A 25,948-nucleotide genomic window follows, 5' to 3' on the forward strand; every position below is an offset into this window, starting at 1 on the left:
AATCCTCAAAGGGAAATTCAAAATATCAATATATATTTAATATATATTCAATATATAATGATATATATCAATATATCATTATATAATTATATCAATATAAATTCAATATTTCAATATATATTTAAATATAGTAATATTTCAATAATTCAATAAATGTCAATAAAGGAAATAAACTATTCATTGCTAATAAGAGCTGCCTTTTAGGTAATAAAAGGCAACATGTATATTAAAATGTAAGGCTGATTGCAACAGTTTGAAGATTATTATGACTATCTTAAAAATTACCAAAGGCTTAAAAAATGATAGAAATGGGCCTGAAAACCTATTATTTATTGATTTCAAACCATTTAATGTTTTTCTGACACCATGAAATCCTCGAATTTGCTTTCTGGTTAATTGAAGTTAATATCTATTGATATGCCATCCCACAGTTACTTTTGTCAGTATAAATTTTCCTGGATGTGACTCCATTAATGATTAAATTAAGTTTCAGTGCAACGTATTATTTACCTTGATAAAAAAAAGAAACAACCGTTTTGATCTATAGATTTTTTTAAATATTGATTTTCCTTTAATATTTCACATTCTCCATAATTTATTATTATTATTATTATTATTATTATTATTATTATTATTGTACTGTTATTGGTACAAACATTTCCTTTCGCCTTGTATCGACAGCTGGCAGACAAGGTAACCTCCAAAGGCGTGTCTATGGTAACCCCAGACAGGCTTTTAATTTAGGGACGTGCACGTCTTTTTGCGTGATGAGGTCATTTCCACGTACGCACTCAATCCGGAAGCCGGTGCCATGTTGTGATATTTGAGGAAATCCCTTGTAAACGAAGTTCATACTAGCAAAAAGTGGGATTAAAACAAAACGTGAATCAGATTTCGGGGTGAACATGGAGGTAAGGCAAGATGGTATTAGAAACTTTATGATTCAATAAAATAACCTTTTTCATGTCTGTTAACTACAGCACACGATCTTTGGTTGTCACAAACACAACAATGATGGCCTTCTTTGGGGGAGCAAATGACCCGGTTCTAAACTAATTCATTACACCCCTTTACTTTTACACTTCTTTTATTTTTTTATAATTATTTTTACTTGATCTAGTCTAGTTTGACTCCGACTGGGATTTCTCAAAATCCGTGATATGTATCTGAAGAAAATATTCCCAGTTAACACGGTGTTTTACTGTTATTTTGTTAGTTATTAAAGAAACACAACAGTACAAAGACAGCAGATATTTAATGTCTGCCGACAAGTTGAAAATGGGATTGCTTAACTGGCAGTTCGTCGTGACAATTTTACTGGGTTTCTTGGCTTTTGCATGATATTGGACCAAACCAAGTGAGGAACTGGGGGGTAAGATTAGCTGCAATAAAAGCTCAAATTCACCTGCAGAATACACTGTATATGTTAAAATATCATAAACGTGCATGTGAGAAAGCAGCAAATGCTCACATGTCAATGAGGCATTCAAAACATGATTATTAACCTTTATAAGAAATCAAAGTAATTCTAGCTCCGGTCAGACAGGAAATGTATGTCAATACCCAACTTCCTGTCTGGGCTTTCAAAACAAAATTAGCTAAAATCAGTAAAGTGAAATGTTGCGTTTAACTATAGGGCCAAAGGTAGGACCAGATGGGTAACCCAAAAGTCTGCCCCCCACGTGCCCATACAAGAAAAGACAATTAAATTTTTAACAAATACAATTAGTGTGAGCTGATGTTCACCTGGGTTAACTTCAGTGTTGGGAGCATAGTATGTACTTAAGTACTTGTTCTGAATAAAAATGCAGCATTTATAAAGCATAGTTTCACCAACTGCATGTGTGGGTGATTTTAGTTTTTCCAAACAGTTTACATTTTATGAATGGGATGTAAAAATTAAAACCCACAAGATTAGTAACAAAAGTGATGTGCAAATCAAAGAGCCCAAAGAAGGTTCAAGAAACACTGATAAAAATGAATGGATAAGCAATTGTGCAACCTAACCAATGCAATGCTTATCCTATAGAACTGGGCCATTTAAGTTAAAAACGTGAGTGACCTTTATAATTCACATTCATTTCCTCGTAGATTGCTGGTTGGACTCTTAGATTAAATTACTGCAAACACAACCAAACTGTCTAATGGCATCGGTTTTATATACTGAGCTCTAGTTACCCTACAGCATGAAACAGACCATTATTCAAAGGTTTTGACTCCCAAAATGCCAGATAGCCTTTCTCTGTTGCTGTTTTCTCATCTCAGCTATGGAGACAGGGGGTTGTCCACTCTGAGTCTAGTTCTGCTTGAGTTGTTCTTCCTGTTAACTGAGACTTGTTCTTTCTTCATACTGCCCTGAAAGTACTGACTCAAAGGAACTATTTAGGCATTTCATATCCTATAGCTTTTTGGTATTTTGCATTAAGACCCTAAGTCATGGTGACTTTTGTTGCATCTCGGTGCCCTATAAGTGAAAGTGAATTAAATTAGTCTAATTGACAATAAATAAAAATAAATCAATAATTCTGTATGGTTTCCCAGCCTTTCACACCCTGTTTCACAGAAGGCAGTTGGAGCACTTTTTTGGTCGATCTGCTACCACATCCAACGTAATCATCTTCAGTTTGCAGGGTATCTTAATTAAAACTTAAAAGAAGCTCAGTTGCCCCCTTTTTTAAGTACCGAGCACAGTTCATAATAGTGTATCCTGCTTATTTTGTCGGTACCATTACCATACTGGTGCATACATGTAAAAATAGCAAGTAAAATGGATCTGGACCATTTTATGTGCTGGTTCAACAAACAGTAAACCAGTTAGGCATACCTTTTAAGCAACATATCAGTAAATATATATACCACATACTGTGTTCTCATCCAGCAATGGATGCACATGTACAATAACTTCAATCATAGGTTTGATAAAAACCCAACAAGGTTGTCTAGATGCTAAATAGAAGTAATAAATGAACGATCAACATATTTCAGTCCAGGCTGAACATTTACCAGGAAATGGTTACTTTTCCTATCCTGTAAAATGTATATTCCTCCGTTTATAAGATAAACTCCTGCACCACCAAAAAAAACTGGCTAACTCATCGTATGAACTGGCTTGACATGCCATCTTTGTCATATGGCGGATACAAACACAACGGGTCATTTTAATGTGGAATTTGGAAATAAAGATTTGAAAAGATATCCCTTCTGAATGGTCATCACTTTAGATTGCTTGCGTCGACCTAAATTAAATAGAAAACAATAATTAATAACAAGAGTTTTATTAATTGATGAGCACTCGTGTTCTGTAATCAGCACCCAATTTTTTAGATTGTCTGTTTGTTTGCAAGAGACAAACCTGTTACATTTTGCAATGAACTGGGATCACTTCTGGAAAATACAGCGCTGTTCTGGCAGATGGATGTTGTCTGGCTGCTTATTATGCATATTGTGAGCATTCTTGTGAGTGTGTCTTCCTATATTATTGGAACAAAATATTGACTATTTTGGAACAGAGCTTTTGTTCAGTAGCTACAAGGTGATTTTTTTCCCCCAATCTTTTTAGGGTCAAGACTGGGTTTTATTATCAGTCAGAATGAGGATGTGGCTAGTTCAAGGGCAAAACTTAAGGTTAGACACAGGGGCGCTATCAGGAATTTTGGGCCCTATGAAAGACAATGGCATAGACCCCACCATTTTTGTTTTTGCTTAAAGTTGATTTTAAAAAAAAGCTTTTCATGGGAATAATAAAGATCTAGGGCTGTGTTTAACCCTTTATGGGGCAAGTGACTATTTTTGATCACTTTGTTTACTTTCCTATTCAGCAAGAAACTTTTTTTGTGTGTGTGTGTTAATGTAACAAAATAATGGAGGTCTTGGTTCATACCAGAAGAACAATTTTAGGTTAAAATTTCTAAATTGAAGGTATTTCATTGAGTGCCCTTTAAAGGGTTAAATTACAGTGCATACATCTAACTAGGTTATTTTAGCAATTTCAATGGTTTATCAGTTTATATTACTGCTATATGTTATTACAACCTTTGAAAAAGTATATGATTTTTAATGAAAGTTAAATAATTTTCTTATTTAGTTTGTACATCTTTTTGGGCCCCTATCAAGTCATGGGGCCCTTAGAATCTTCCAAACTTTTCCCACCCATACGGCACCTCTGGTTAGCAAGGCCGAATTATACGATGGGCATTATGGGCCCACGCCCACCTGGAGCCCATGTGGGGCCCACGTAAGGAAAACATCAGCAGTATGGACATAAAACAAAATGTACATAAAAACCAGGTCGTTACACCACAGTGTCCAGTGTGTTGCTATTGGTACCATTGGCTGAGATGTTAGAAATGTTTCACAGTGTATCATCCACAATTTTCACAATGTTGCGGTGGGGAAGGGGGTCCCTGGAACACTCTGTGCCCAGGGGTCTGTGTACTTTAAATCCAGCCCTGCTGGTCAGATATTCAGTTGTGATGGTTATAGTCTAATACAGGGGTGCCCAAAGTGGGGCCCACGGGCCAAAATCGGCCCGTCAGCACTTTGCTTTTGGCCCTTAAGTCATTGTTTATATTAATGCCCTTCAGAGCTTGGTGAAAAGACACTTTCAGTGTCATGAACCCCAATAAGACCAGACTCAGAGGGACCCTGACTGACTCACACCTCAATGACCTTGTCAGTGAGCCAGGTGAAACCTAAGATGGGGAGACTGGTAATATCCAAAGATCAACTTTGTGTTTTCCACTAAGTAACAACTCCCGTTGTTCCACATGCACTGTTTCTGGTTGTTGACACGTTGCACTTGGTTAAAGTTTAGTGGCTGTAACTATTGTTTCTTGCCCCTCTAACTATGGCTTCATTGTTATATTGCTATATTGATTTTTTTTAATGTAACATTTAATTTGCCAAGATAGGAAAAATACACTGAATTTGCTATTGAACAATAATTAAAATAACTTTGCATTTTCTTTTTTTTCATCCTTAAAGCTGCAGTGTTTGGCCCGTGGCTCACTGGATCATTTTCAGTTTGGCCCTTGGAGGCAAAAAGTTTGGGCACCCCTGGTCTAATGTATTGCAATGCCCTTTTGTTTTGAAACGCCTTTCTCCCATTTCCGGTCATTTTCCCTTTTCACTTGACTGCTCTCATTCATTCCATCCACAATCCGTGTCTCGGGATCTATTGAACATCCTGGCCCGGGCCAACACGAAGCAGAAACCGGGGGTTCGCTCTGTTTTCCTCGGCTGTCAGACACATTGAACCGATCAGGGTCGTTTTTCGCCGTTACACGTGTTCACCGTCATCAACCGTCCGACCGTTAAAATGCACGCGGACAGCTCCGCTCGACGTTGACCGCTGATTGAATGGCGCGTTTGGGGACCGACAGTAAATCGTACGCTCGCCTGGCTGTCGGCGGCGCGAGTACCGCAGCTTTGCGTCAAAGCCAGCTAAAGCTAAACCTCGGTAGGACAAGTCAGCAAGACAGACCGTTATAACCGCTGCCTCACCCCGGTAGCGAGCCAGACGTCGCGCGGGTTATTTTTGGCCGCACGTGCTCGCTTTTCCCATCATATATAAACCGGAGCTGTCAGCGTTGGACGGCTTTATAACACAGCTAACCTTGTGGCGGGGTGGGTACTAACCCCTATCTGACACGATTGCCACAAAAAATCCAAAAGAAAAGGAAAATCGCGTGAGTTAACGTGGCTTTAACTCATAAAAGAAATAAATAAATAAAAGAAAACAAAAAGGATGGACCTGAATTTTTACTCGGATTTGACGGACGGTACCGGGCAGCACGACGGTGGTCCGGAGTTCCTGGATCCGCAGTCCTTCAATGGATTTGACTCCGACAACAAGGTGACAAGGGACAGTTTCCTGAAGGGCTTGAACATAAATCCAGTTGACTTGACTATTTTTTGGTTGCTTATTTTTATCAACTAAGCACATTTTCACTACAAAGACCAACATCTGTGTCTCATTAATCATGACTCACTACAAGTTTTGTGCAGAAAGCAGGAGACCCAGGGCCAAAAATATGATGCTGGCTTTGTGTTTTTGTTGCCAGTTTCTCCACTTTGCGCTTTATTTGAGATAAACTAGTCCTTATCTGTAAATAATCTGATGCTACTGTAGACAAGTGTCATTAATCATGACTAAATTACAAGTTTTGTGCGCGAAAGCAGGAGACCCAGCACCAAAATATGATGCTGGCTTTGTTTTGTTTTTTTAGGGGTTGAAAAGTCAAATAAAAAAAAACAACCGAAAATTGGGATTATTTGTTTAACAATTTTATAAAAGATTTTTTTAAAATAAATAAAATTAAACTACTATAAATTTTTTGTTATTTTTATTGATCTTTTTACTTTTCTTCTTGGGTTTTATAGCAGCCAAATGATGGTCTGGCTACTGTTTTTTTTTTTTTTTTAAATAATTGAAATCAAGAAAAATGACTAGAAAAAAAAAGTTTTTTACATTTCATTTGTTTTTAATTTACAAAAATCAGCTATATCAAAGAATGGTGAGAATCGCAATTTAAATCGAATTGGCACCCAAAAATATCTGAATTGAATCGGGACAAAAACATATTTTCACAGCCCTAATGTTTTTGTATCCAGTTTCTCCACTTTGCGCTTTACTTTAGATAAACTAGTCCTTATCTGTAAATCTGATCATACTGTAGACAAATCTGCACTTTTTTTAATCACTCCTGTTGTGATGCTGCACACAAATTGTTACAGAAACAGCTGGTTTTTCAGTAAAGTCCTGCCAGTGTGAATTCACGGCTTGTGAATTAGTTTCTACATATTATTCTGGATCTATACGTGCCTTGTTTATGTGATCAATCAACAGCATCATGTCCTTGCATCTCATTCTGTCTGGATGTGGCGTTCATTGCTTCGCTTCACATGTGCTGCTTGCAGCAGAAAAACGACAAGAGTTGCACCTTTTTCTCAAATAAAAGTGTATTTGCCTGACAATCAGATTGCATTTTTACCGCTGTCGAGCAAAGTAAACCTTCCATAACCCTGTTTTTGGGTTTGTTCAGTAGATGAAGACCAGGGGGGAAAAATAAACAAATTACATTTAGAACCATCTTCCCTATCTAACTTGTACACCTGTATGTTTCAGTTCCCTGGAGGCAGTGACAACTACCTGACAATATCTGGGTCCGGCCATCCCTTCCTCTCTTCTTCTGAGGTAGGGCTAATCTTGTATAATAGCATTCAGTTTTGTTTGTCACTATGAAGCCCTCCCCCTCCCCTCCTGCTGGACACTTGTTCTCAGCTCAAAGCTGCTTTTGAGTTTCTCAGTCAGGATTTGGGAATTGAATTTTCCCATATATATACTAGAAACTTCACACCATCATACTACATAGGTATTTCTAACGTTTTCGTGTCATCCAGCCAATCATAAAATTGCCCACTTTGTAAAGAGTGGCTACAGTAGAGACCTGGATCAGTGTCTTAACGTGGGAACTTTGGCCTTATTTTTGGTTTTCTGTGTTAAAACATGCTTCACTGATTGCTGGGGTGTATCGCCATGATCACATGAGTTACCTAACCTAGTTTGAGATGAGATCAGCCCGTTTAAAAGATTTACCTGCTGCTGACCGGTCGGTTTTCTTGGTAAATGGATCAGCCTGTCTTCACCAATTTGTACCTTTTTATTACCTCAGCCAAGGAGGTTATGTTTTTGTCTTTTTCGTCGAGTTTGTCTGTTAGCAACATTACTCAAAAAGTTATGGATGGACTTGGATGAAATCTTCGGGATGTGTTTGGGGTCACGAGGGACAAATGATGAAATTTAGGTGGCGATCCGGAAGAGATTCTGGTGTTTAAATAAAAAGTACAAAGCAGACGTTTACAAGTGGTGCATTAAAAATACATGTTTTTCCCAGACACAATGAATTATCGTGATTAATAACCGTGATTACAATGTTGCTCAAAATAATCGTGATTATTATTTTGGCCATAATCGTGCAGCCCTACTTTGAAGTTATGTTGGGTGTTAATCACAATATGCTTGGCGGAGGTCTGCGCTCTCTGAGTGTTTTTCTAGTTTGTAATGGATCTGGATCATAATACGTTAGTGTCGGTTCTCAGTGATCTGGATCATTCTGAGAACTTGAATCAAAGTCAGCTGAACATCTTTTTTTCTTGCAAGCGTTTCACTTCTCATCCAAAAAGCGTCTTTGTTTCAAAACTGGTTGTTTGGCCATTCGTACACGAGGGTTGTTGATCCACCCAACCACCATGTTGGCTGTTCGGATCGTTGCTACCTGGGAATTTCTCACCTGGCTGATTAACGTGATGTATTTTGGTCATGAGACTCCAGGTGCAAATGTTTCTGAAACCGAGGAGAGTTGAGGCTGCGCTGCGGGTGGCTCACAGGTGAAACTTGCGCCCATCTCAACTGTTTCTCTTTGTTTTTCTGGTTCTCGCTAACCATTTGTCCTCTCTGTCTAATATATGTGGACCTTCCTGTCGGAAGAGTGTACCTTGTCCTCTGTGTGCAGGTAGATGACTGACTGTTGTCTTGCAAAGCTGCTTTCCCGTGTCGTGTTCTACACATGGGAAGTGCCTGTTTGGTTTTTGCTATAGAGAGCTCTGGACTTTACTGCATTGGACTGCAAAGACGTCTTATCAAGAGACTAAAAGACATCCAGTTAGGCCTGTCGCAATAAGTCAATTAATCGCACGATAAGAAAAATATTAACTAAAAACGGCATTACAACAAGCTTCCATCTGTACTTAAAACACAACCATCAACTCCAGTTTTCCCAGCTGGGAAAAAAAGACCTTAACAAACCAGTTAGCTCCATTTTCCCGATTGTCCACCATCACTGGCGTATTTAACCCACAGATTAAAAACAACCAGGACAGTGAAACATGGTGTGCACTCAGACAGCGTGGTCAGTGAAGCAACGCTGCCCTTTAATATTGTTTTTAAAAAAAGGTGACATTTTGACAAATGTTGCAAACATTTAACGGTATATGAATCATCTGGATGAACAAACATGTTACAAACAGCAATTCCACAACTTTACAATGACATGAAAAATGACATTTTACCATTCCCCCTCTGGTCAAGTCCAAACATGTCCCCGTATATGAGCTGACCATAGACTATGTAACTGTGTTACATGGTGTTTAGAGACCATATCTTCCAGATAACCACGTTGCCAGAACTGCAGGAGAAATCCTGATGTGGTTTAGCGGATTGGGGACTGGATGAGCATAAACCAGTCTGCACTTCGAGCTAAATGTTCTTTAGAAATTAAATTGTTATGGCATTATTGTTATTTTAGTTGAAAATGGTGTTCAAATGACAACAATAGTTGCTTTATTGTCTATTGCAATCATTTCTGAGACTATTAATTGCATGGAAAAATGTGTTACCGTGACAGGCCTAGATCAGTCATTAGTGCCATTTTTTAACCTATAAATTTGTGGAAATTGAGCCACTAACCTGTGTAAATGCTTTTTAAATGTTTAAAACAAAAAAAAGCAGGTTAAAGGTGTGTAAATGCTAAATAAAACACCCACAGGGGTCAATTTAAGCAATTCACTGTCAAGTCTTCTGTAACAAATAAATTTACTGTCAGTAATTTCTTTGTCCTGCTTCTGTTGCGTTCAGGCCGTCGTATTTCTCATTCCTTCACGATTTCTTTCTTTTTTTATTGATTATTTTGTGACAGCACAGACACAACACAGAGTTCAGGTCCAGAGTATGAGTTCGTATGCAAGTTGCTTTGGATAAAAGCGTCTGCTAAATGACTGTAGAGTAGAACAGAATAGTCAGAAAACTGGATGATGCACTTTGTGAACTGATGATTGGCATCATCATCATCATCATCATCTGGGTTTACTGCGACCTTGGTTCAGATGTCATCTGATCAGGTTTCCGGATCCGGTCTTGAAAACTGTCTTGGAAACTGACAGGATTGTGTAATCCAGTCCGAGTCTTCATCTGGATAAAAGCCTTCCGTTTGTGTTGATCTGGACAACTTTGATCCAAGAAAACAGGATTATCCTGATTCCAACAGGTGGGTTGGATTTCAGGAGGAAAATGTGGTTAAACTATATTTTTATTCACTGCTTATATTTAAATTCTGCTCTTGACTTGAGTAAGCGTTGCCGTTAAAGGAGATAAAGCAGCAAAAATAAAAACATATTGTGATCTTGTCCCCATGAAATTAACCCCCCCACACAAGTTTTAATGACAAACACAAAAAAATTAATTAATTTTCCTGTGATTTATCGCTGTTAATAACCCTTACATCGCGTCCAGTCCCTCTTCCTGACAGAGAAGGTGGGTCTGGTTCCAAACTGGTGCGCCATTAACCGAGCTGGACATCGATACTTTCTTTTTAATTTCCAACTTTTTCAGAACATCCGCAGGAAATTGTTCGCTGTGACTCTGATGAGATGTAGTAAAACTGTAAATAAAAGTGGATGCTGATGATTTTTGCGTTTTGACCCCATGTTGGCTCTTCTGCTTCACTTAGCTGCTGGCCCACATTGGTTTAATTCCTGGTAATCTCGATTAAGTAATCTGGGAAACTGTGATCGGGGTGATCCAGTCCGTTGCTTTGAAAAACCGACATTATAACAAGATGGATTTACGAATCCGGATCATTTTAATCCAGATTAAATTTTAAGAACAACCAGCACCTTGGTTTAAGGGTTGGATTACAAAATGATGCCCTTTCACTGCTGGAAGACAAAAATCTTTCAATTTAATTCAGCTTTATTAGCTGTGGACCAGTTCACAAGGGAAAATCCAATTCAAACCAATTCACTGTAATCCAATGAAAATAAATCTACATTAGTCCAATTTATAACTGTGTTTATACTAAAATAATTGCTACGGAAACAGAAGTTACATGAAATCTGTTTGCCTTTTAGATCTCACACACTCTTTATTCCCAGGTTTTAATCTTTTAATAGGAAGCATGTGAAACAGACTGGTTCCACTGTGTTGTCCAGTTGGAGACGTTTCATCCTGGCTGTAACTGGGATTTATGAACTTTAAGGCTCAGCAGTGGCTTCTTAGTTTGGAAATATTTTTAAGGACCCTTGATTCAATCCTCCTTGATATAAAATTTGATACACTTTGACTCTTTTCCTTTTGTTCTGTGCTGACTAGGAGGAAGTAAAGAGAATAATACATTTATACCGTTTTATTTGTCAGATATTATTTATTTGTCTGTTGATATTGACTGTCTGTGAAGGTAATGAATGCAAAATAATTTCTTATCTCTTGTTGCCCCTTTGCGGAGTTTGATGCTTTTATTGTTGAAAACATTTTCCGGACTACCCTTTATTTGTTGTACTCCACACTGCGGATGTCCCAGTCCCGTTGTAAATATTTGATAAAGGTCTGAGACGAGGCATTTCTCAGATGATTGGTATCGATTAGGGCTGTGACTGTATGCTTTCGTCCCGATTCGATTTAGATTTTCTTTGGTGCCGATTCGATTTAAATTGCAATTCTCACAATTCTTTTATATTGCTGATTTTTGTAGATGAAAAACAAAAGAAAATGTACAAAACTCTTTTTTTTTTGCTTGTTATTTTTCTTGATTTCAATTAGGTAAAAACAACCCAGTAGCCTGGCCATCATTCTGCTGCAATAATGCCCAAGAAGACAAGCTAAAAATATATAAAGACTAAAATTTTATAATTATTTTTATTCTTTAAGAATAAAAATAGATTTTTAACAAATTGATTTTAAAATTGTGGGGGGAAAAATCCTGATACTCGATTTTTCGATTCGACACCCCTAGTTTCGAGTAGGGGTGGGAAAATCTAATCGAAAAATCATGCATCGGGATTTTTTGCTTGACAAATTTAAAATTGATTTTTTTTTTTTGTGTGTGTAAAAAAGCTCTTTTTTTTTTTCAAATAAATTGATAATTTGTTATAAAATTTTTGTTATTTTTATTGTTTTTATTGATCTTTTTACTTGTCTTCTTGGCATTATAGCAGCAGAAGGACGGTCTGGTTTCTGTGTTGTTCTTTCCTCATTGAAATCAAGAAAAATGACTGCAAAAAAAAAGTTTATACATTTTTTTTTGTTTTGTTTTTAATCTACAAAAATCAGCAATGTGGAAGAATTGTGAGAATCTCAATTTAAATCTAATCAGCACCAAAAAATCAGTATAGAATAGAGACAAAAGCATATCGTCACAGCTGTAGTATCAAGGGTCTTCGTTAAGCTTTGTTTCTGATATCTGCTGTTTAACGCAACCTGCAACAGGTTACAAAGGAGAAATTCATTGCCGCAAGCATGTGCATCTTATGCCATCTGTGTTTATTACTGCTGTACGAACTGTGTTCATATTGATTTGTTTAGAAATAACTGAAAGTTCGTGCTGCATTTTGCAGAAATGTTTATTCACAGGTTGCAACCGTGCTGTAGGTGGACGTCTTATATGATTTATATGTATCTGCAACAAAACGTTTTGATCAGGACATTCCTTGTTTATATCACAATTAAATGGAAATAAAATAACTAAATTAGTGTGGATTAGTGAGAATCTGATGAGGAAAATTCCACGTTTCCTTCCCCAACATCACAAATCCACACCGTCATTGATGAATGCTAGTTATGCTGTGTCCGAACCAAGCGGCAACCTCCGGCGGTTAAAAGTGAAGCCTATGCGGAAGTGCTTAAAACTGCAGTTCCCCCTTCGTCCACTAGGGGCTGGCTCCAAAACAGAGCAAATCCCCATAGACTCCCATGTTAAAAAGGCCAACTTCACAGCAGAAATAAACATGTTTACAGCCTGGTTGAAAAATCCATTTTCGGTTTATAGGTCAGGTTTACTTTCATGACAACTGTGGGAGGAATGAGTTTTTTTCTAACTTGCCCGTTTAAAAGTAATTTAATCTCAAAGTTTGGCAAATTTAGGGGCGTGTCCTTTTGGTTGACAGGTACCAATCTCTGGCTTCAAGTAAGAAGAACATAGAACAACCGCGGTTTTTAGCCAGTAAACACTTACTTAGCTTTAGCCCGCTTACCTCCGTTAGCTGGATAGCTCCCGTTATCTCGGGGTTAGCTCGGTTAGCTTTTAGCTACAGAAAGCTAGGAGTTCGCTCGATGTCAATCATCCGCCATGGTGCTCACGGCTGCCCACTCAGCTCCACTTTTTTGCCCATATTTGTAATTTCCGGGCGAGACGACGCGCATGACACTGCCAACATGGCGACAGTAGGAACTGCCCACCGAGCTTCAATTCAGCTCTTCAGAAACTATGGGTGATGTCACGGAGACTCCCTCCATCTCTTTATACAGTCTATGGTCCGAATTCATTTTTATTTCACAAGTAAATACATAAACAGACAACAGCTTATTGATATCTTCATTTTTTAGAGCCCTGGTTTACCCCCACCTCCACTGAGTTTATAAATACATTTCACACAGACACCTCTTACAGAGTGAGTCATCAAATGCTGTGTAAAACTACACATTTTAAAAAGCTGCAACACTGACTCACGCCAGATGATGATGAGGATGAGGGGGTTTGGGATGAGGGGGTCTCAAGCTAAGCGAGGTAAAGTCTTTCAGGGCATGTTTGCAGATCTCAGGGTTGTAAACAAACAGCCTCGATTTACAGTGAATCTGCAGGCATGGTGTTCAGAGATGGCTGATCAGCCGTCAGTTGTCATTTATGTAAGTTAAACTGGTGTGTAAATGTCCGTCCATCCTTCCAGTTTCTTCACTGCTTGGTCTAATTCATGGTCGCGGGGAAGCTGGAGCCAGTAGGCCGAGAGGCAGGTTCATCTGGACAGGCCGACAGGCTCCATAAATGTCATAAAATCTGAGCAGAATTGACATTACAGAAGTGTTTCAGCATCAACCCTTTAATGAAGGACTTAAAGAAACAAAGAAAAGTCGAGAACATCAGTGATGAGCTTATTTTTATCTTGGAAAACAAACCTAAAGCGTCTCCTGTTTTCGACGCGTCGGAGTGGAAGGAAATGAATGACACCTGGTTATGGTCAGTGGCTTTTGAAACGAACCAACGACAAGCAGCTTAACATGGCAACTTTTCGCTTTTTCTACAAAGTAGCTGCAGATACATGATGAAAGTTTTAGGCTTGACTTCATGTATATTTTCCTATTTTTTGTCATGACAGCAAAATCAAAGGGATGAAAATGTAGATGTGTAAGAAAAGTTGGATTTACCTACTTATTTCACTGAACGAACTAGTGTGTGTGTGTGTGTGTGTGTGTGTGTGTGTGTGTGTGTGTGTGTGTGTGTAAAACTTGACTGTTTTCTATCCTGACGCTGTAGATCTGACGCTGTGGCGGTTTGGTGCTCAGGCTTCGCCCTATGTGTGATCTACAGGGTCTGCCTGTAGCGCAACGAGCAGCCGGACAGCCGTCTTCGTAACCACAAACCTAAATCTCATTAGATTTTCAGCTCAGTATTCGTCTGTTCAAGCTGCATTGTCTGTAACCAACAAGCCTGTTGTAAAGATTTTTGCAGATGAAGTGGGAATAACGTCACCTTTATGACTAAGTCTACCATAGAAGACGTTTTCATTTCCCTCCAGTCTAAAAATCCACTCTGAGGTGACAGGTAACTAAACCGGCTTGAGAATAGGACCTAGGCCGCCTTGTAGCCTACTCAGTGGCCCAATGCCACAAAGATTTCTGTCTTCAGTCATGCTAAATTATATTGGCATGTAACGCGAAGAAAGGCGATGTGCATAGAAGTATTTGTCTGACATTGTTGATGTACTGTCTTCTGTTAAAGTCACCTGTTCAGCTCGACCCTTTGGGTCTTATTCTTGGAGTTATGGACGGTAAGGTCAGTAAACTACTGACCTTTCCTGCTGGGAAGAACATCCGGCTGTCCTGTGGAAGACTGGCAATCCCAGTATGACATCATAATGGACAGTGTTCCCAGTGTTCTGTTCCACCTGCGATGTTTAATTTAGTTGCATGTGTCATAAAGCCATATTTAGTAGGACTGTGAAGATTTTATGTAAGCTTTTGTCTCGATTCAATTCAGACTTTTTGGGTGCCAATTCCATTTTAAATTGCGATTCTGACGATTCTTGGGCATTGCTGATTTTTGTTGACTAAAAACAAACTAAAAAAAAATGTTGAAAACTTTTTTTGTTTGGCATTTTTCTTGACTTTAATGAGGAAAAAACAACATAATATCCAGACCATCATTCTGCTCTATAATGCCCAAGAAGACAAGTAAAAAGATCAATTAAAACAATAAAACTGACAACAATTTTATAATGGTTTGGAAAAAAATCTATTTTAAAATTGTGAAGCAAAAAATTCCAATATTTGATTTTTTTTTTTTCTATTCGATTTCCCACCCGTAATAATTAACCAGAGCCATGTTGTTTTAGGTTTTGCTTTTGTTTTTCTTCTTTTTTGTTTGTTTTTTTATGTTTATTTGGAAAAAAATGAAAAAAAGTTTAAAAAGGAAATCAGGAGGCAGTAATCCTACCACAAGCAGTTTCCATGTGGCCTCTTCAGAGCCATGAACATATTTACTGATCTAACTATTGAGTTCAGTAATTAGTTGTTGCTTTACAATAAAATCATAGCTTTTGTCTGGTTCAGGCCTATATTTTTATCATGATCTGATCAGTATTCAAGACATTTTATTCTTACATAGTACAGCTGATACTGTCCATCCTACATGAAACATGAAAGGTCAGACATCACGAGGACGCATCAGATTGTAGAGAGAAAGGTGGAGGTGGAAAAGAAGCAATAAATTCAGATGATGATGTAATTATGGAAGATATACCTCAGCATCATCATCCAGCTGCCGTCTTTGTCCTTTTATAAATTAGAGGTGAGACAAACCATAAAACTGTCCCAGATTTCCAGTTCCACAAGCCCCTTGTTCTGGCCAGCATGACGTCATGTGATGTGGTCCCACTCGTGAGGGTTTTCCACATCGTCATCGCCATCGAGTGTGGCTGATGTGCGGTGTCTCATTATGTCTCTGGCAGCAGCCTGTTCCAGCCAGCAGAACAGAATATTTTCCTTTTGATGGGCTCCAGATCCCGGTTTTATCTCCTAAAAAAAACACAAACAAGGAGATACAGACAGAACCGTTGTAATTCCAGCATCCCATCACCTTTTATAGTGCAGAATGGGTTACCTTGGTTACCAAGACTTATTAAAGTGAGCTAGCTTTTTAAGTTTTGACCAAACCAAAGAAATACAACATTGCTTTCATGCTAGTTTTCCCTAACCTGTGTTCTCCCCCTTCCTCCCCGGCTCTTCAGACGTTCCACACTCCCAGCCTCGGCGATGAGGAGTTCGAGATCCCTCCCATCTCGCTGGACCCAGACTCGGCCCTCACCGTGTCTGATGTGGTGTCTCACTTTGGTGAACTTTCGGACCCCGGCCCCTCGGACAGCGTGGTGGTGCCGGGCAACGCTGTGGTGGAAGGGGACGACCCATCCTTCGCGTCCACTTACGTTGGTGCCCCCTCACAGGGTCTGGAGCATCTGAGTCTGGGTGTTATGAACCAGTCGGGAGGAAGTGCTCTGCTGGGGTCGTCGTTGGGAATGGTGAGGGATGACGAGTCTCACTGGTTTCTGGAATAATGGCTGCTTTCTTCTCATTCCTGTTTACTCGGTTCTTCTGCCCCCCAGGATCTGGGTCACCCCATTGGCTCCCAGTTCAGCAGCTCGTCCCCAGTTACCATCGATGTCCCGCTTGGTGACATGAGCCAGGGCTTGCTGGGATCTAACCAGCTCACCACTATAGACCAGTCAGAGCTCAGTGCTCAACTGGGGCTCGGTCTGGGGGGTGGAAACATGCTGCAGCGACCCCAGTCTCCGGAAAACCCGTTGTCGGCTACAGCGTCGCCCACCAGTTCACTCCAAGATGATGAAATGGACGACTTCCGAAGGGTGGGTCTTTAAGGTTTTTTACCATTTCCATGAACAAAGACCAGTTTGTCCCATCCGCAATGAATGACCCTCAAACTAAACCTTCGTCTCCTCCAATCAGAGCATTCTGGTGGAATCTCCGGTGTCTCTGGGCGTCTCCTCGGGAGTCATCTCTCTGGATCCCTCGCTGTCCGAGTCGCCGCTCTCCGCTCCGACCTCCAGCGTGTCTGCGGCCGTCGGACGGAAAGGCGGGGCAGGAGGAGGAAAGAAGGGCAAAAAGAAGAAAGACCCCAATGAGCCTCAGAAACCTGTGTCGGCCTACGCCTTGTTCTTCAGAGACACGCAGGCAGCCATTAAAGGGCAAAACCCCAACGCCACGTTCGGAGAAGTCTCCAAGATAGTGGCCTCCATGTGGGACAGTCTGGGGGAGGAGCAGAAACAAGTAAGACGGGTTGTAGTTGCCATGGAAACATGGGACTTGACCTTCTGGTGGGAAATATTTGTAGAAATTGTTAATCAGGAATGAAATATTGGAAGTTTTTTCAGACCTGGACTCACTGAAATGTAGCGAGACTGAAATGCTCCTCATGTCGCCGATCCTCCTCTGTCTCAGGTTTACAAAAGAAAAAACGAAGCGGCGAAGAAGGATTATTTGAAAGCGCTGGCGGAGTACAGAGCAGGCCAAGTTTCTCAGGTTAGTACGAGTCAACGTGAATCCCAACACAACTTGACTGGGAATGAGGGAACTGCCTTTAATCACCATTTCTTTATGTCGGTCTATAAACATGAGGTACTCGGTCTTAAATATTACATAATAAATAGACTAATTTGATAACATTACAGATGCTTATCAACGTATATCTTCATCCTTTCAGTGGATTTCAGATTAAAACACCTTCATTGATCCCAAATTGAAGTTCATTGAAGCAGCTCACGCAAGTCCTCATCCAGTCAAAAAACTTTTTGGTTTTACGTTGACTTTATTATTATTTTACATGGAAAATAATATTTATGTTTATGTTGCTAATCTTCTATTAATTTATTAACGAGGCTAAAGTTAGCTTCCGATTCGCAATATCTGTAAAGGGCATTCATTCATTTTCTGAACCGCTTAATCCAATTCAGGGTCGCGGGGAAGCTGGAGCCTATCCTAGCTGGCTTTGGGCGACAGGCAGGGTACACCCTGGACAGCTCACCAGTCCATCGCAGGGCCAGAATTTTTCGGAATCTAGAATACATTAGACCAGGTCCTGACAAAAAACTACAACACTTAGACTCTTCAAACGTGGACTGAAATATTCCACACACTGGAAACGGGGACTCCTTTAGACCAAAACAAAAAAGACATGAAACAAGCCAAATGTGCATTTTCACAAATGAAATAAAGGTTTCACAAATCAGAAACTATGTTATAATGAATCTGCATAGTATTTACAATATTTCAGTCCAGGTTTGAAGAGTCTCAGTGTTGTAGTTTTTTTGTCAGGACCTGATCTAATGTGGTCCTAATGCCAGAAATGTCATAAAATTAGCCTAATTTGCATTTTCACAAATAAAATACAGGTTTCACAAATCAGAAACTATGTTTTAATGAATCTGCATAGTATTTACAATATTTCAGTCCAGGTTTGAAGAGTCTCACTGTTGTAGTTTTTTTGTCAGGACCTGATCTAATGTGGTCCTAATGCTAAAAATGTAATAAAATTAGCCTAATTTGCATTTTCACAAATAGAATAAAGGTTTCACAAATCAGACACTATTTTCTTGAATCTGCATAGTATGTGGAATATTTTAGTCCAGATTTGAAGAGTCTAAGTATTGTAGATTTTTATCAGGACCTGGTCTAATGTGGTCTAGTTTCCGAAAAATTCAGTGGAATTGCCCTTTCCAGATATTGCGAGTCGGAAGCTAACTTCAGCCTCGTCCTTTATTAGAGGCGTGGCATCTTATGTACCTCATGATTAGATTAGATTCGATTCAGGGTGCTATGCTTCGCTTATTAAACGATGTTCAGGATTTTCCATGCATCTTTTTTCGCCATTCAAGTTTTTTTTTCTCAACAACCAGTTGTAGATGAGGCAGTCAACCCACTTTCCTCCCTGGTTTCACCAGTTAAGTGGTTGTAAAATAACTTTATCTTGACTTTTGGGACTAAAAAAGGTTTGAAGCCACCTAAATACAACACTAAAACATCCCCAGCACGTCTTTGTCTTCAGACTCCTGAGGTGAGGTTGGGTGTTGTGGGATGGAAGCAGCCTTCGTTTTATGGGCTGAAAATGACTTTATTGTTGTTTAGTGTGATTTTTTTATATTATTTTGCTGTTTTTAGGTGGCGAAACAGTAAAGAGAAGTAAAGATGCAACCGATGGTTTTTAACCTCTCTCATGTTTTGTCAGGCCAACATCTCTTTGAACTTAGTTGTGTCAACTTTGTGCTCCTCAGGCCACGATTGAAGTCATGGATACCGAACCATCGCCGCCACCTCCTCCTCCTCCTCCTCCCCCTGTTCCCGTAGTCACATCAACTCCTACCACTACTCCAACACCTCGCCCCACCAGGTCCCAGCACTACAACCCTGAAGAGAACACCATTACCAACATCTGTACTTCCAACATTATCCTAGACCTGCCTCAGGTCACCACGCGCTCCAAAACCGGCGCCATAAAGCCTCCGCCCACCAGCGCTGCTCCGAACCCCCCCACCGTCACCAAGATTATCATCAAGCAGATGCCACTGCCTTCTGGCGGCATGTCTGTCACTGCCACGACCGCCTCGTCGCCACGGCAGCCGCCTCCGCTGCAGCAGATGCAGAGCAACCCCCCTCCGCCCCGACTTCAGCAGATGGTGCACGCCCAGGCACCGCCGCCTCTGCAGGCCAAACCGCGCAGCGGGGGCACAGCCGCCGCCTCCGCTCCACCGCCGCTGCAGATCAAGGTGGTCCCTTCGTTGCGGCAATCGGATTCAATAGCACCGATTGTTGTCACGTCAGCCGGCCAAACTTCCACGACGCGGTCGTCCACGTCGGGTCTGAGGGTGGAAGTGGGACAGACGGACGGCGTGGTGACGGCAGGAGAGGAAGTTGCAGATGGCGAAGAAGGAGTAAGACTAAGTTTTTCTTTACCTCATCATTCCACCGTTCACCAGTCCGTTCACATGTTTCTGTTTGTCTTCGCCTGCAGATGGACGTGGAACTGAACGTGGCTCCTGGTCCCAGTGTGACCCCCACAGCCAGCCCGAATATATGCGTGCGTGCCGGTTGCACCAACCCCGCCGTGGAGAGCAAAGACTGGGACAAGGAATACTGTAGCAACGAGTGTGTCGCCACACACTGCAGGTGTGTACAGAACAAGCAGTCAGGCTGCAGAAGCTTGAGTTATTTATCTGTTTTTTATTTGTTTTTATTTTTCTGTACCTAATTTTGAAGCTGTAAGTTGAGGTGGATCGGGCATCTGGTTAGGATGCCTCCTGGACTTCTCCCTGGTGAGGTGTTCTGGGTACATCCCTTTGGGAGGAGACCCCGGGGAAGACCCAGGACATGCTGGAGGGATTATATCTCTTGGCTGGCCTGGGAATGTCTTGGAACCCCCCTCCCTACAGAGTTGGCAAATGTGGCTGGGGAGAGGGAATTCTGGGCTTCCCTGCTTAGACTGGTGCCCCCGTGACCCGAACCCAGATAAGTGGCAAAAGATGGATGGATTTTTAAGCTGATTTCTATCTGCAGGGTTAAATGTTAAAGCAGGGATCCTTAGTCGTAAAGCCTTTACACACCGGGACCAATGAGATTAAATGACACAACATTGCAAATAATTCGTAGGTAAATTATCAGCATTTCTGTCTGTTTCTGTTCTGCACACCAAGCACAATGCGAAACTATGAATAAATTGTGAAAATTGTCAAAGAAACTCAACAACAGTGTGCTGATGCTGCAAGAGAAAAGACAAAAAGAGGCACTAGGTTCTTCCTGTTCCAGATAAGAGAGAACTTGGGGAGTTTTGTTGTTTAATCCAGGAGTTAAAGCTGGACCATGGCTGCTTCAGGACAGACTTTAGGACGTTTGTGGGACAGTTGGAGGACCTACTTTAGCAGCTCGCTGCGTGCTTTAAGAAGCAGAGAAGAAATAATGAAGATGCTCGGCCATGATGATACAAAGCTTGAATGAAATAGCAGAAACAGTGACGCCGGCACAGCTTGCAACCAGTGATTTATCAGTCAACAAGCCTTATCTGATTGGTAGAATAATTATCTGTCGGATGGAAATATTAAGATAAATAAACCTCATTTCTAAAAAAATAAAAGTATCAAAATCTCTGGACAGAATTTCCTTCCCGATAAAAATGTTCACATTGATTTGACGTTGAGTCGATTAAAAATATTACCATTCGAATTATTCGGGCAAAACAATCGAAAGTAGGACTGTAAATGCCTTTAGTCCTCGTAGGCCGGAGTCCTGCAGGTTTTAGAAGTTTTCCTCCTGCAAGACGCCTGACTCGGACTCAGACGTGTGCGAAGTTTTATGTCAAACGCTGACATAAAATTCAGTCAATTAAAAGGGAAAGAAGTGAAATTGTTTCACCCCAAGGTTTGCTGTTTTTCACCGTTTGTAGACCGAAAGTGACTCTATACGTACCTTATGGCTCCTCCTTCTCTCGCTCGTCTGCAAACGAATGTGCAACGTCAAACACACTGAGCCAAACACGTCGAATGAACTTGCAGCGTTTATGTTGTTACTTACAGGAGAAGAGCTAGCTCTGAGTCGGACGGTAGTCCTCGTAGTCCTCTCCACTTTGGAAATGCAAGGCCATCTTCTGTCCCTTTCTTTATCCGAAAACTTCTTTACCAAGAACTGTTCCTACTTTAAAGGTAAAATCGGATCCTGGGTGTTTTCAGATTAAGATTTTGTTTTGTTTTCCACCATTTTGCTTCCAAAATACGCCCTGCCATCACTCGCTTCCTGTAACTTTTTACCTGACGGTCCAAGGGTATTGAGAGGCAGCGATTCACACAAGCAGCAGCCAGGCTGTCTGGTAAACATGGAGCTGGAAAGGGGCAGTGTGTGATGTCATACTCCAGATTAAATTACACCTCTAAATTCTTCACATAGTGTTTTTTTTTAGTTCCTTTGATTTAGAAAGGATAAATTCTACTTATTGCCTTTTTAAGATTATTATCCGAGTACCACTGCCACCTGCTGGCCTTTTGTTGGTGTTACATGTTTAAATATCTTGCTGAGTTTGATCTTTAGGGTGCCTGTATGACAGATAAGATGCTAAGAAACAAAATAAACTCGTGTTTTTGATAAATGCTGTGTTTAAGTGGAGAATCTTAACTGTTTTTTATTTATATATTTAATTTTTTATGTTGTTTTTGTAAAATTCTAACAGCCTTTTTAAAGAGTTAAGGCTCTTTAACCCCTGAAAAAAGTACCAGACTATTACTTTATGTGTCCATTGTCTTTTAGATTAAAATAAATTTTGCGTTTTTATTTGGAAATCAGGAACCAGGAGTCTGGAGTGGAGAGACAACAAATCCAAGCTGCTTGAGCTTTAGTGTGAAGTTTGATTTGATTGATTTGTGGAGCCGCGTCATCTGATGCTGGTCCACTGTGTCCAAAGTCAACGCAGCAGGAAATTTTTATAGACCTTCGTGCTTCCCCTCTCCTGACAAACATGCGCAAGATTCTGCCAAAAGTATCAAGTCACCATATGAGAGCTACCATCCTGCAGCTTTTAGAGTTTTCCTGCTGCTACACACCTGACCCAAACTAGTAGCTCATCAACAGGCAGCTGCACAAAATGCATACCTGGCCGGGAAACCCCTGTCTTTCCTGCACCTTCCCGGATTGTTACTGTCCTGTAAAATTTCCTGGTTTATGATACGAGGATGTAAACCGACACGAGGAGACAAATCCCCTGCCCCTGAGAAGAATTAACATGCAGCAATCATATAAACCCATATAATAGAACACATGTGCGTGCCCGCCACCGCCACCCCCGCCAATAGATCCGAGTGAAAGAACCTGTGACCAAGATCTCTCTTTCTCCTTTCTCTGGCCGTCACCAGACAATTTCCTGAACGTTAAAACTCAGAACTTGACAGGTACGAGAAGATGGCAGCAAGTTGTCGGAGAACCTTTTCATTTGAATCAAGTGTGTTGTATCAGGTAAATGCTAAATCCTGTTCTCAAGGATCGGAGTTGGGGACTCCTGTTTTAGACTGAATGTTGGGTTTTAGTTTGGAGACCAAAGGTGTCAAACTCCAGTCGTCAAGTGCTGGTATCCGACAGGTTTTTGTTGTTTCCCTGCACCAACGCACCTGATTCACATCAAATGGATCCAACAACGTCTTGCCAACCTGTCCATTCATTTCAGTCAAGTGTGTTGGAGCGTGGAGACGACAACAACCTGCAGGATATCAGCCCTCGACAACCCGTGTTGTCGGCCATAGTTCTCTAAATGAAGACACATAAACGTCACTTTTTGTCAGTAATAAATGAACTCGTCGATATTCTGATTTACTGAGAAGGACACGTATGATCCCTGAAAGCCTTTTTTCTTTTCTCCTCCAGAGACGTGTTTATGGCCTGGTGCGCCATCCGAGGGCAGAACTCCACAACGGTCACATAGGGACGGCGATGCCACACGGAGACAAAAGGACAAAGACAACGTGTGTAATGCAAATAACCATGAACGGCTTACCGGTACACTCAGGTTTGTGTACATCGCGGATCATTTTGTCACGCTCGTGTCGTCACGGGGACAAGAACAAAGACTGAGGAAAGCATTTCAACGTGGCTGTGGTGTTGCTTCCTGCTGCAGCCTCTCACTGCTGCTGTTACCACTGTAGTTCAGGTGGCTCATACACAGGTTATGGATGCCTCTTCCGCTCCAGATATTTCCTATTGATCATGTTGTAATGAAATAAAAATATGGACTTCATAAAGAAAAAAATAAGAACATTTTATATGGAGTTTTGGTGTTTTTAATTGTTTTATGAAGATGATGATGCATTAATTTTCTTTTAATCCTTTCGGCGTTTCTGGTTCGTTAACGTGTGCCGTTTCCTTCGTCGTGACTTTCACGACTGATGGACATGAATGAGGCGCGAGAGTCGCGTTTATTTGGTCGTCTGTGACGTGTTTGTTCCAGCTGATCGCCAAGTGCTTCGAAGATTGAAGATAAACGTCTGCAACAGAGCACAAAGAGCCTTCCTTTACGCTGCGTATTAAAAGGGTTCAGGTGAATAATCATGATAAACCAATGCAAGATAAGTTTAAGGAACTTCCACAACTGAAAAGTTGCTTCTTCAGACCTTCAAATCAGGTGCAAATATGTTTGTTGTCCTAATCTCTTCCTGCAACATTAAAGCTTTTTAAATAAGTAATGTAAATTTTGCTGTATGAGGAAGATTCAAGATCATAAAAAAAGTTTTTCAGTGTTAGAAAATATTGGAATGCAGTTAATTCATAAAAACTTTTTTTTTTAACATCACACAGTTTCAACCCACCGACTTGTTGAAAACTGGGAAAAAAAAAAAAAAGTGACGGTTTGAGAAACGTGATGCAGTTATCAGTCTGGTTCGTTGTACATGTCGTTGAAATGTTTTTAATTATGGAATAAAAATATTTTATGTTGTAATATACATTTTGATTTCAGAATCACAGCTGACTGGCTTTTTTCTTCTTTTTTTTCTTTTTATTTTCCTGGAAAAAAAAAAAAAAAAGTGAATCCTCTTTCAGTTCCAAGAGCTTCCTTTCCTGCAGTTATCTGGGTGTGGATACAGCCTCAAAACATCACACAACATAATACTGTATTATTTATTTGAATAAAAACTTTTTTTAAAAAAACTAAATCCTTATTTCTACATGAATTAGGAGCAAGTTACATCAAGATGCTGCGAATTAAACACTCAGGATAATTGATTATTTGCGTGAGTACCTCCATTAAACCAGGCACTTTGGTCTGCGGCAGGGATCATCCTCGAGGATGGTCCTCGAGGGCCGGTGTCCTGCAGGTTTTCCATGTGTCCCTGCTGCAACGCGCCTGTCTCAGACTCTGCACTTGTCTGCTAAATACACATTGATTTGAATCAGGTGTGTTGTAGCGGGGACACTTGGAAAACCTGCAGGACACCGGCCATCTGGGCGCGGGATTGAGGATCCCCGATCTGCAGCGTTCACATTTGTACCTACGCAATGCCAAGGAGGAAAGACACCAGCAGTGATCTTGGAGAAGAAATCATCAACCTGGGGAATGTTATGAGTGCATTTCCAAACAACTTGGAGTCACATTATTGTCCAATAAGATTCACAAGAGGAAGACATCCCAGGAAGTTCACCCAAAGTTCAGCTTTATTGCTCAGAGAATCTGCAACAAACAGCGACATCTCAGACCCGACAGACCTGTCAGCATGCTAAACAACTGTGTGACAACTAGACAAAGACTGAATGAGTAGGACATGGTTGTTAGAAGAAAGCTCTCTGAGACGATGGCAGCAGAGTCGTTTTATCTACAAAAAAAAAAACCCCACAAAAACCTCATGAGTTAATGAACCTTGTATTTAGATGGATTAAACCTGGAGATGTTTGGTCATAATGTACACCACCATGTTGGTGGTGGTGATTTAGACTTATTTTACAACTGCAGGACTTAGGACACCTTGCAGTCATCGAGTTCACCAGGAACTCTTATGTTAAGTCTTAACATTTAACCTGTCTGAGGCATCAAGCTTGAAAAACGTGTTTTTGCTGCACAAGCAAATCTTTGACAGGATGGATGGAAAATAAAAAGTTGCTTTGATCCAGTTAAAGTCCAGGCATCAAAAGCTGTGGTGGAAATCTTATGAATACTAAAAATCATGATAAAACTGAAACGTTGCACAAAGAGGAGGCGAATATTTGTCCATAATTATGTTAGAAAGTGACAATGTTAAGTTCTAGTTGCTAACACCTACTGAATCATGGGTTGTACTTTTTTTTCTCACATTGTTCCTGAACATTTGGTGTTTTTTGTGTATGTTGAAATGTTATCTTTATATTATTTGGATGAATCAGAAAAAAAAATAGCTA

At 40.4% G+C, this 25,948-nt stretch overlaps 1 protein-coding gene across 3 annotated transcripts; it reads left to right on the forward strand.

Moving 5' to 3' along the window:
• Positions 1-804: 804 nt before the first annotated feature.
• Positions 805-24,529, forward strand: tox4b (TOX high mobility group box family member 4 b). Of its 3 annotated transcripts, none has more exons than XM_079257708.1 (9): positions 805-911; positions 7,127-7,195; positions 16,273-16,560; positions 16,645-16,905; positions 17,006-17,326; positions 17,498-17,578; positions 19,327-19,983; positions 20,064-20,218; positions 20,309-24,529. In XM_079257708.1, exons 1-9 carry the CDS (start codon positions 906-908, stop codon positions 20,544-20,546), a joined length of 2,076 nt encoding a protein of 691 aa, XP_079113834.1. In that variant the 5' UTR covers positions 805-905; the 3' UTR covers positions 20,547-24,529. The 3 variants fall into 3 exon arrangements, with proteins under 3 accessions (XP_079113834.1, XP_079113833.1, XP_079113835.1); XM_079257707.1 differs by lacking the exon at positions 805-911 and adding an exon at positions 5,214-5,854; XM_079257709.1 differs by lacking the exon at positions 805-911 and adding an exon at positions 5,214-5,854 and having other exon boundaries at positions 23,450-24,529.
• Positions 24,530-25,948: the final 1,419 nt, after the last annotated feature.

Source organism: Telmatherina bonti (assembly GCF_933228915.1).
Source record: "Telmatherina bonti genome assembly, chromosome: 18".
Taxonomy (NCBI): Eukaryota; Metazoa; Chordata; class Actinopteri; order Atheriniformes; family Telmatherinidae; genus Telmatherina; species Telmatherina bonti.

Excerpts from the sequence above, each read along its gene's own strand:
- tox4b (XM_079257707.1), top strand. The coding sequence starts at position 5,747 with ATGGACCTGAATTTTTACTCGGATTTGACGGACGGTACCGGGCAGCAC. Across the intron at positions 17,327-17,497 it reads TGGGGGAGGAGCAGAAACAA|GTTTACAAAAGAAAAAACGA; the intron begins GTAAGACGGGTT and ends CCTCTGTCTCAG. Across the intron at positions 19,984-20,063 it reads TTGCAGATGGCGAAGAAGGA|ATGGACGTGGAACTGAACGT; the intron begins GTAAGACTAAGT and ends CTTCGCCTGCAG.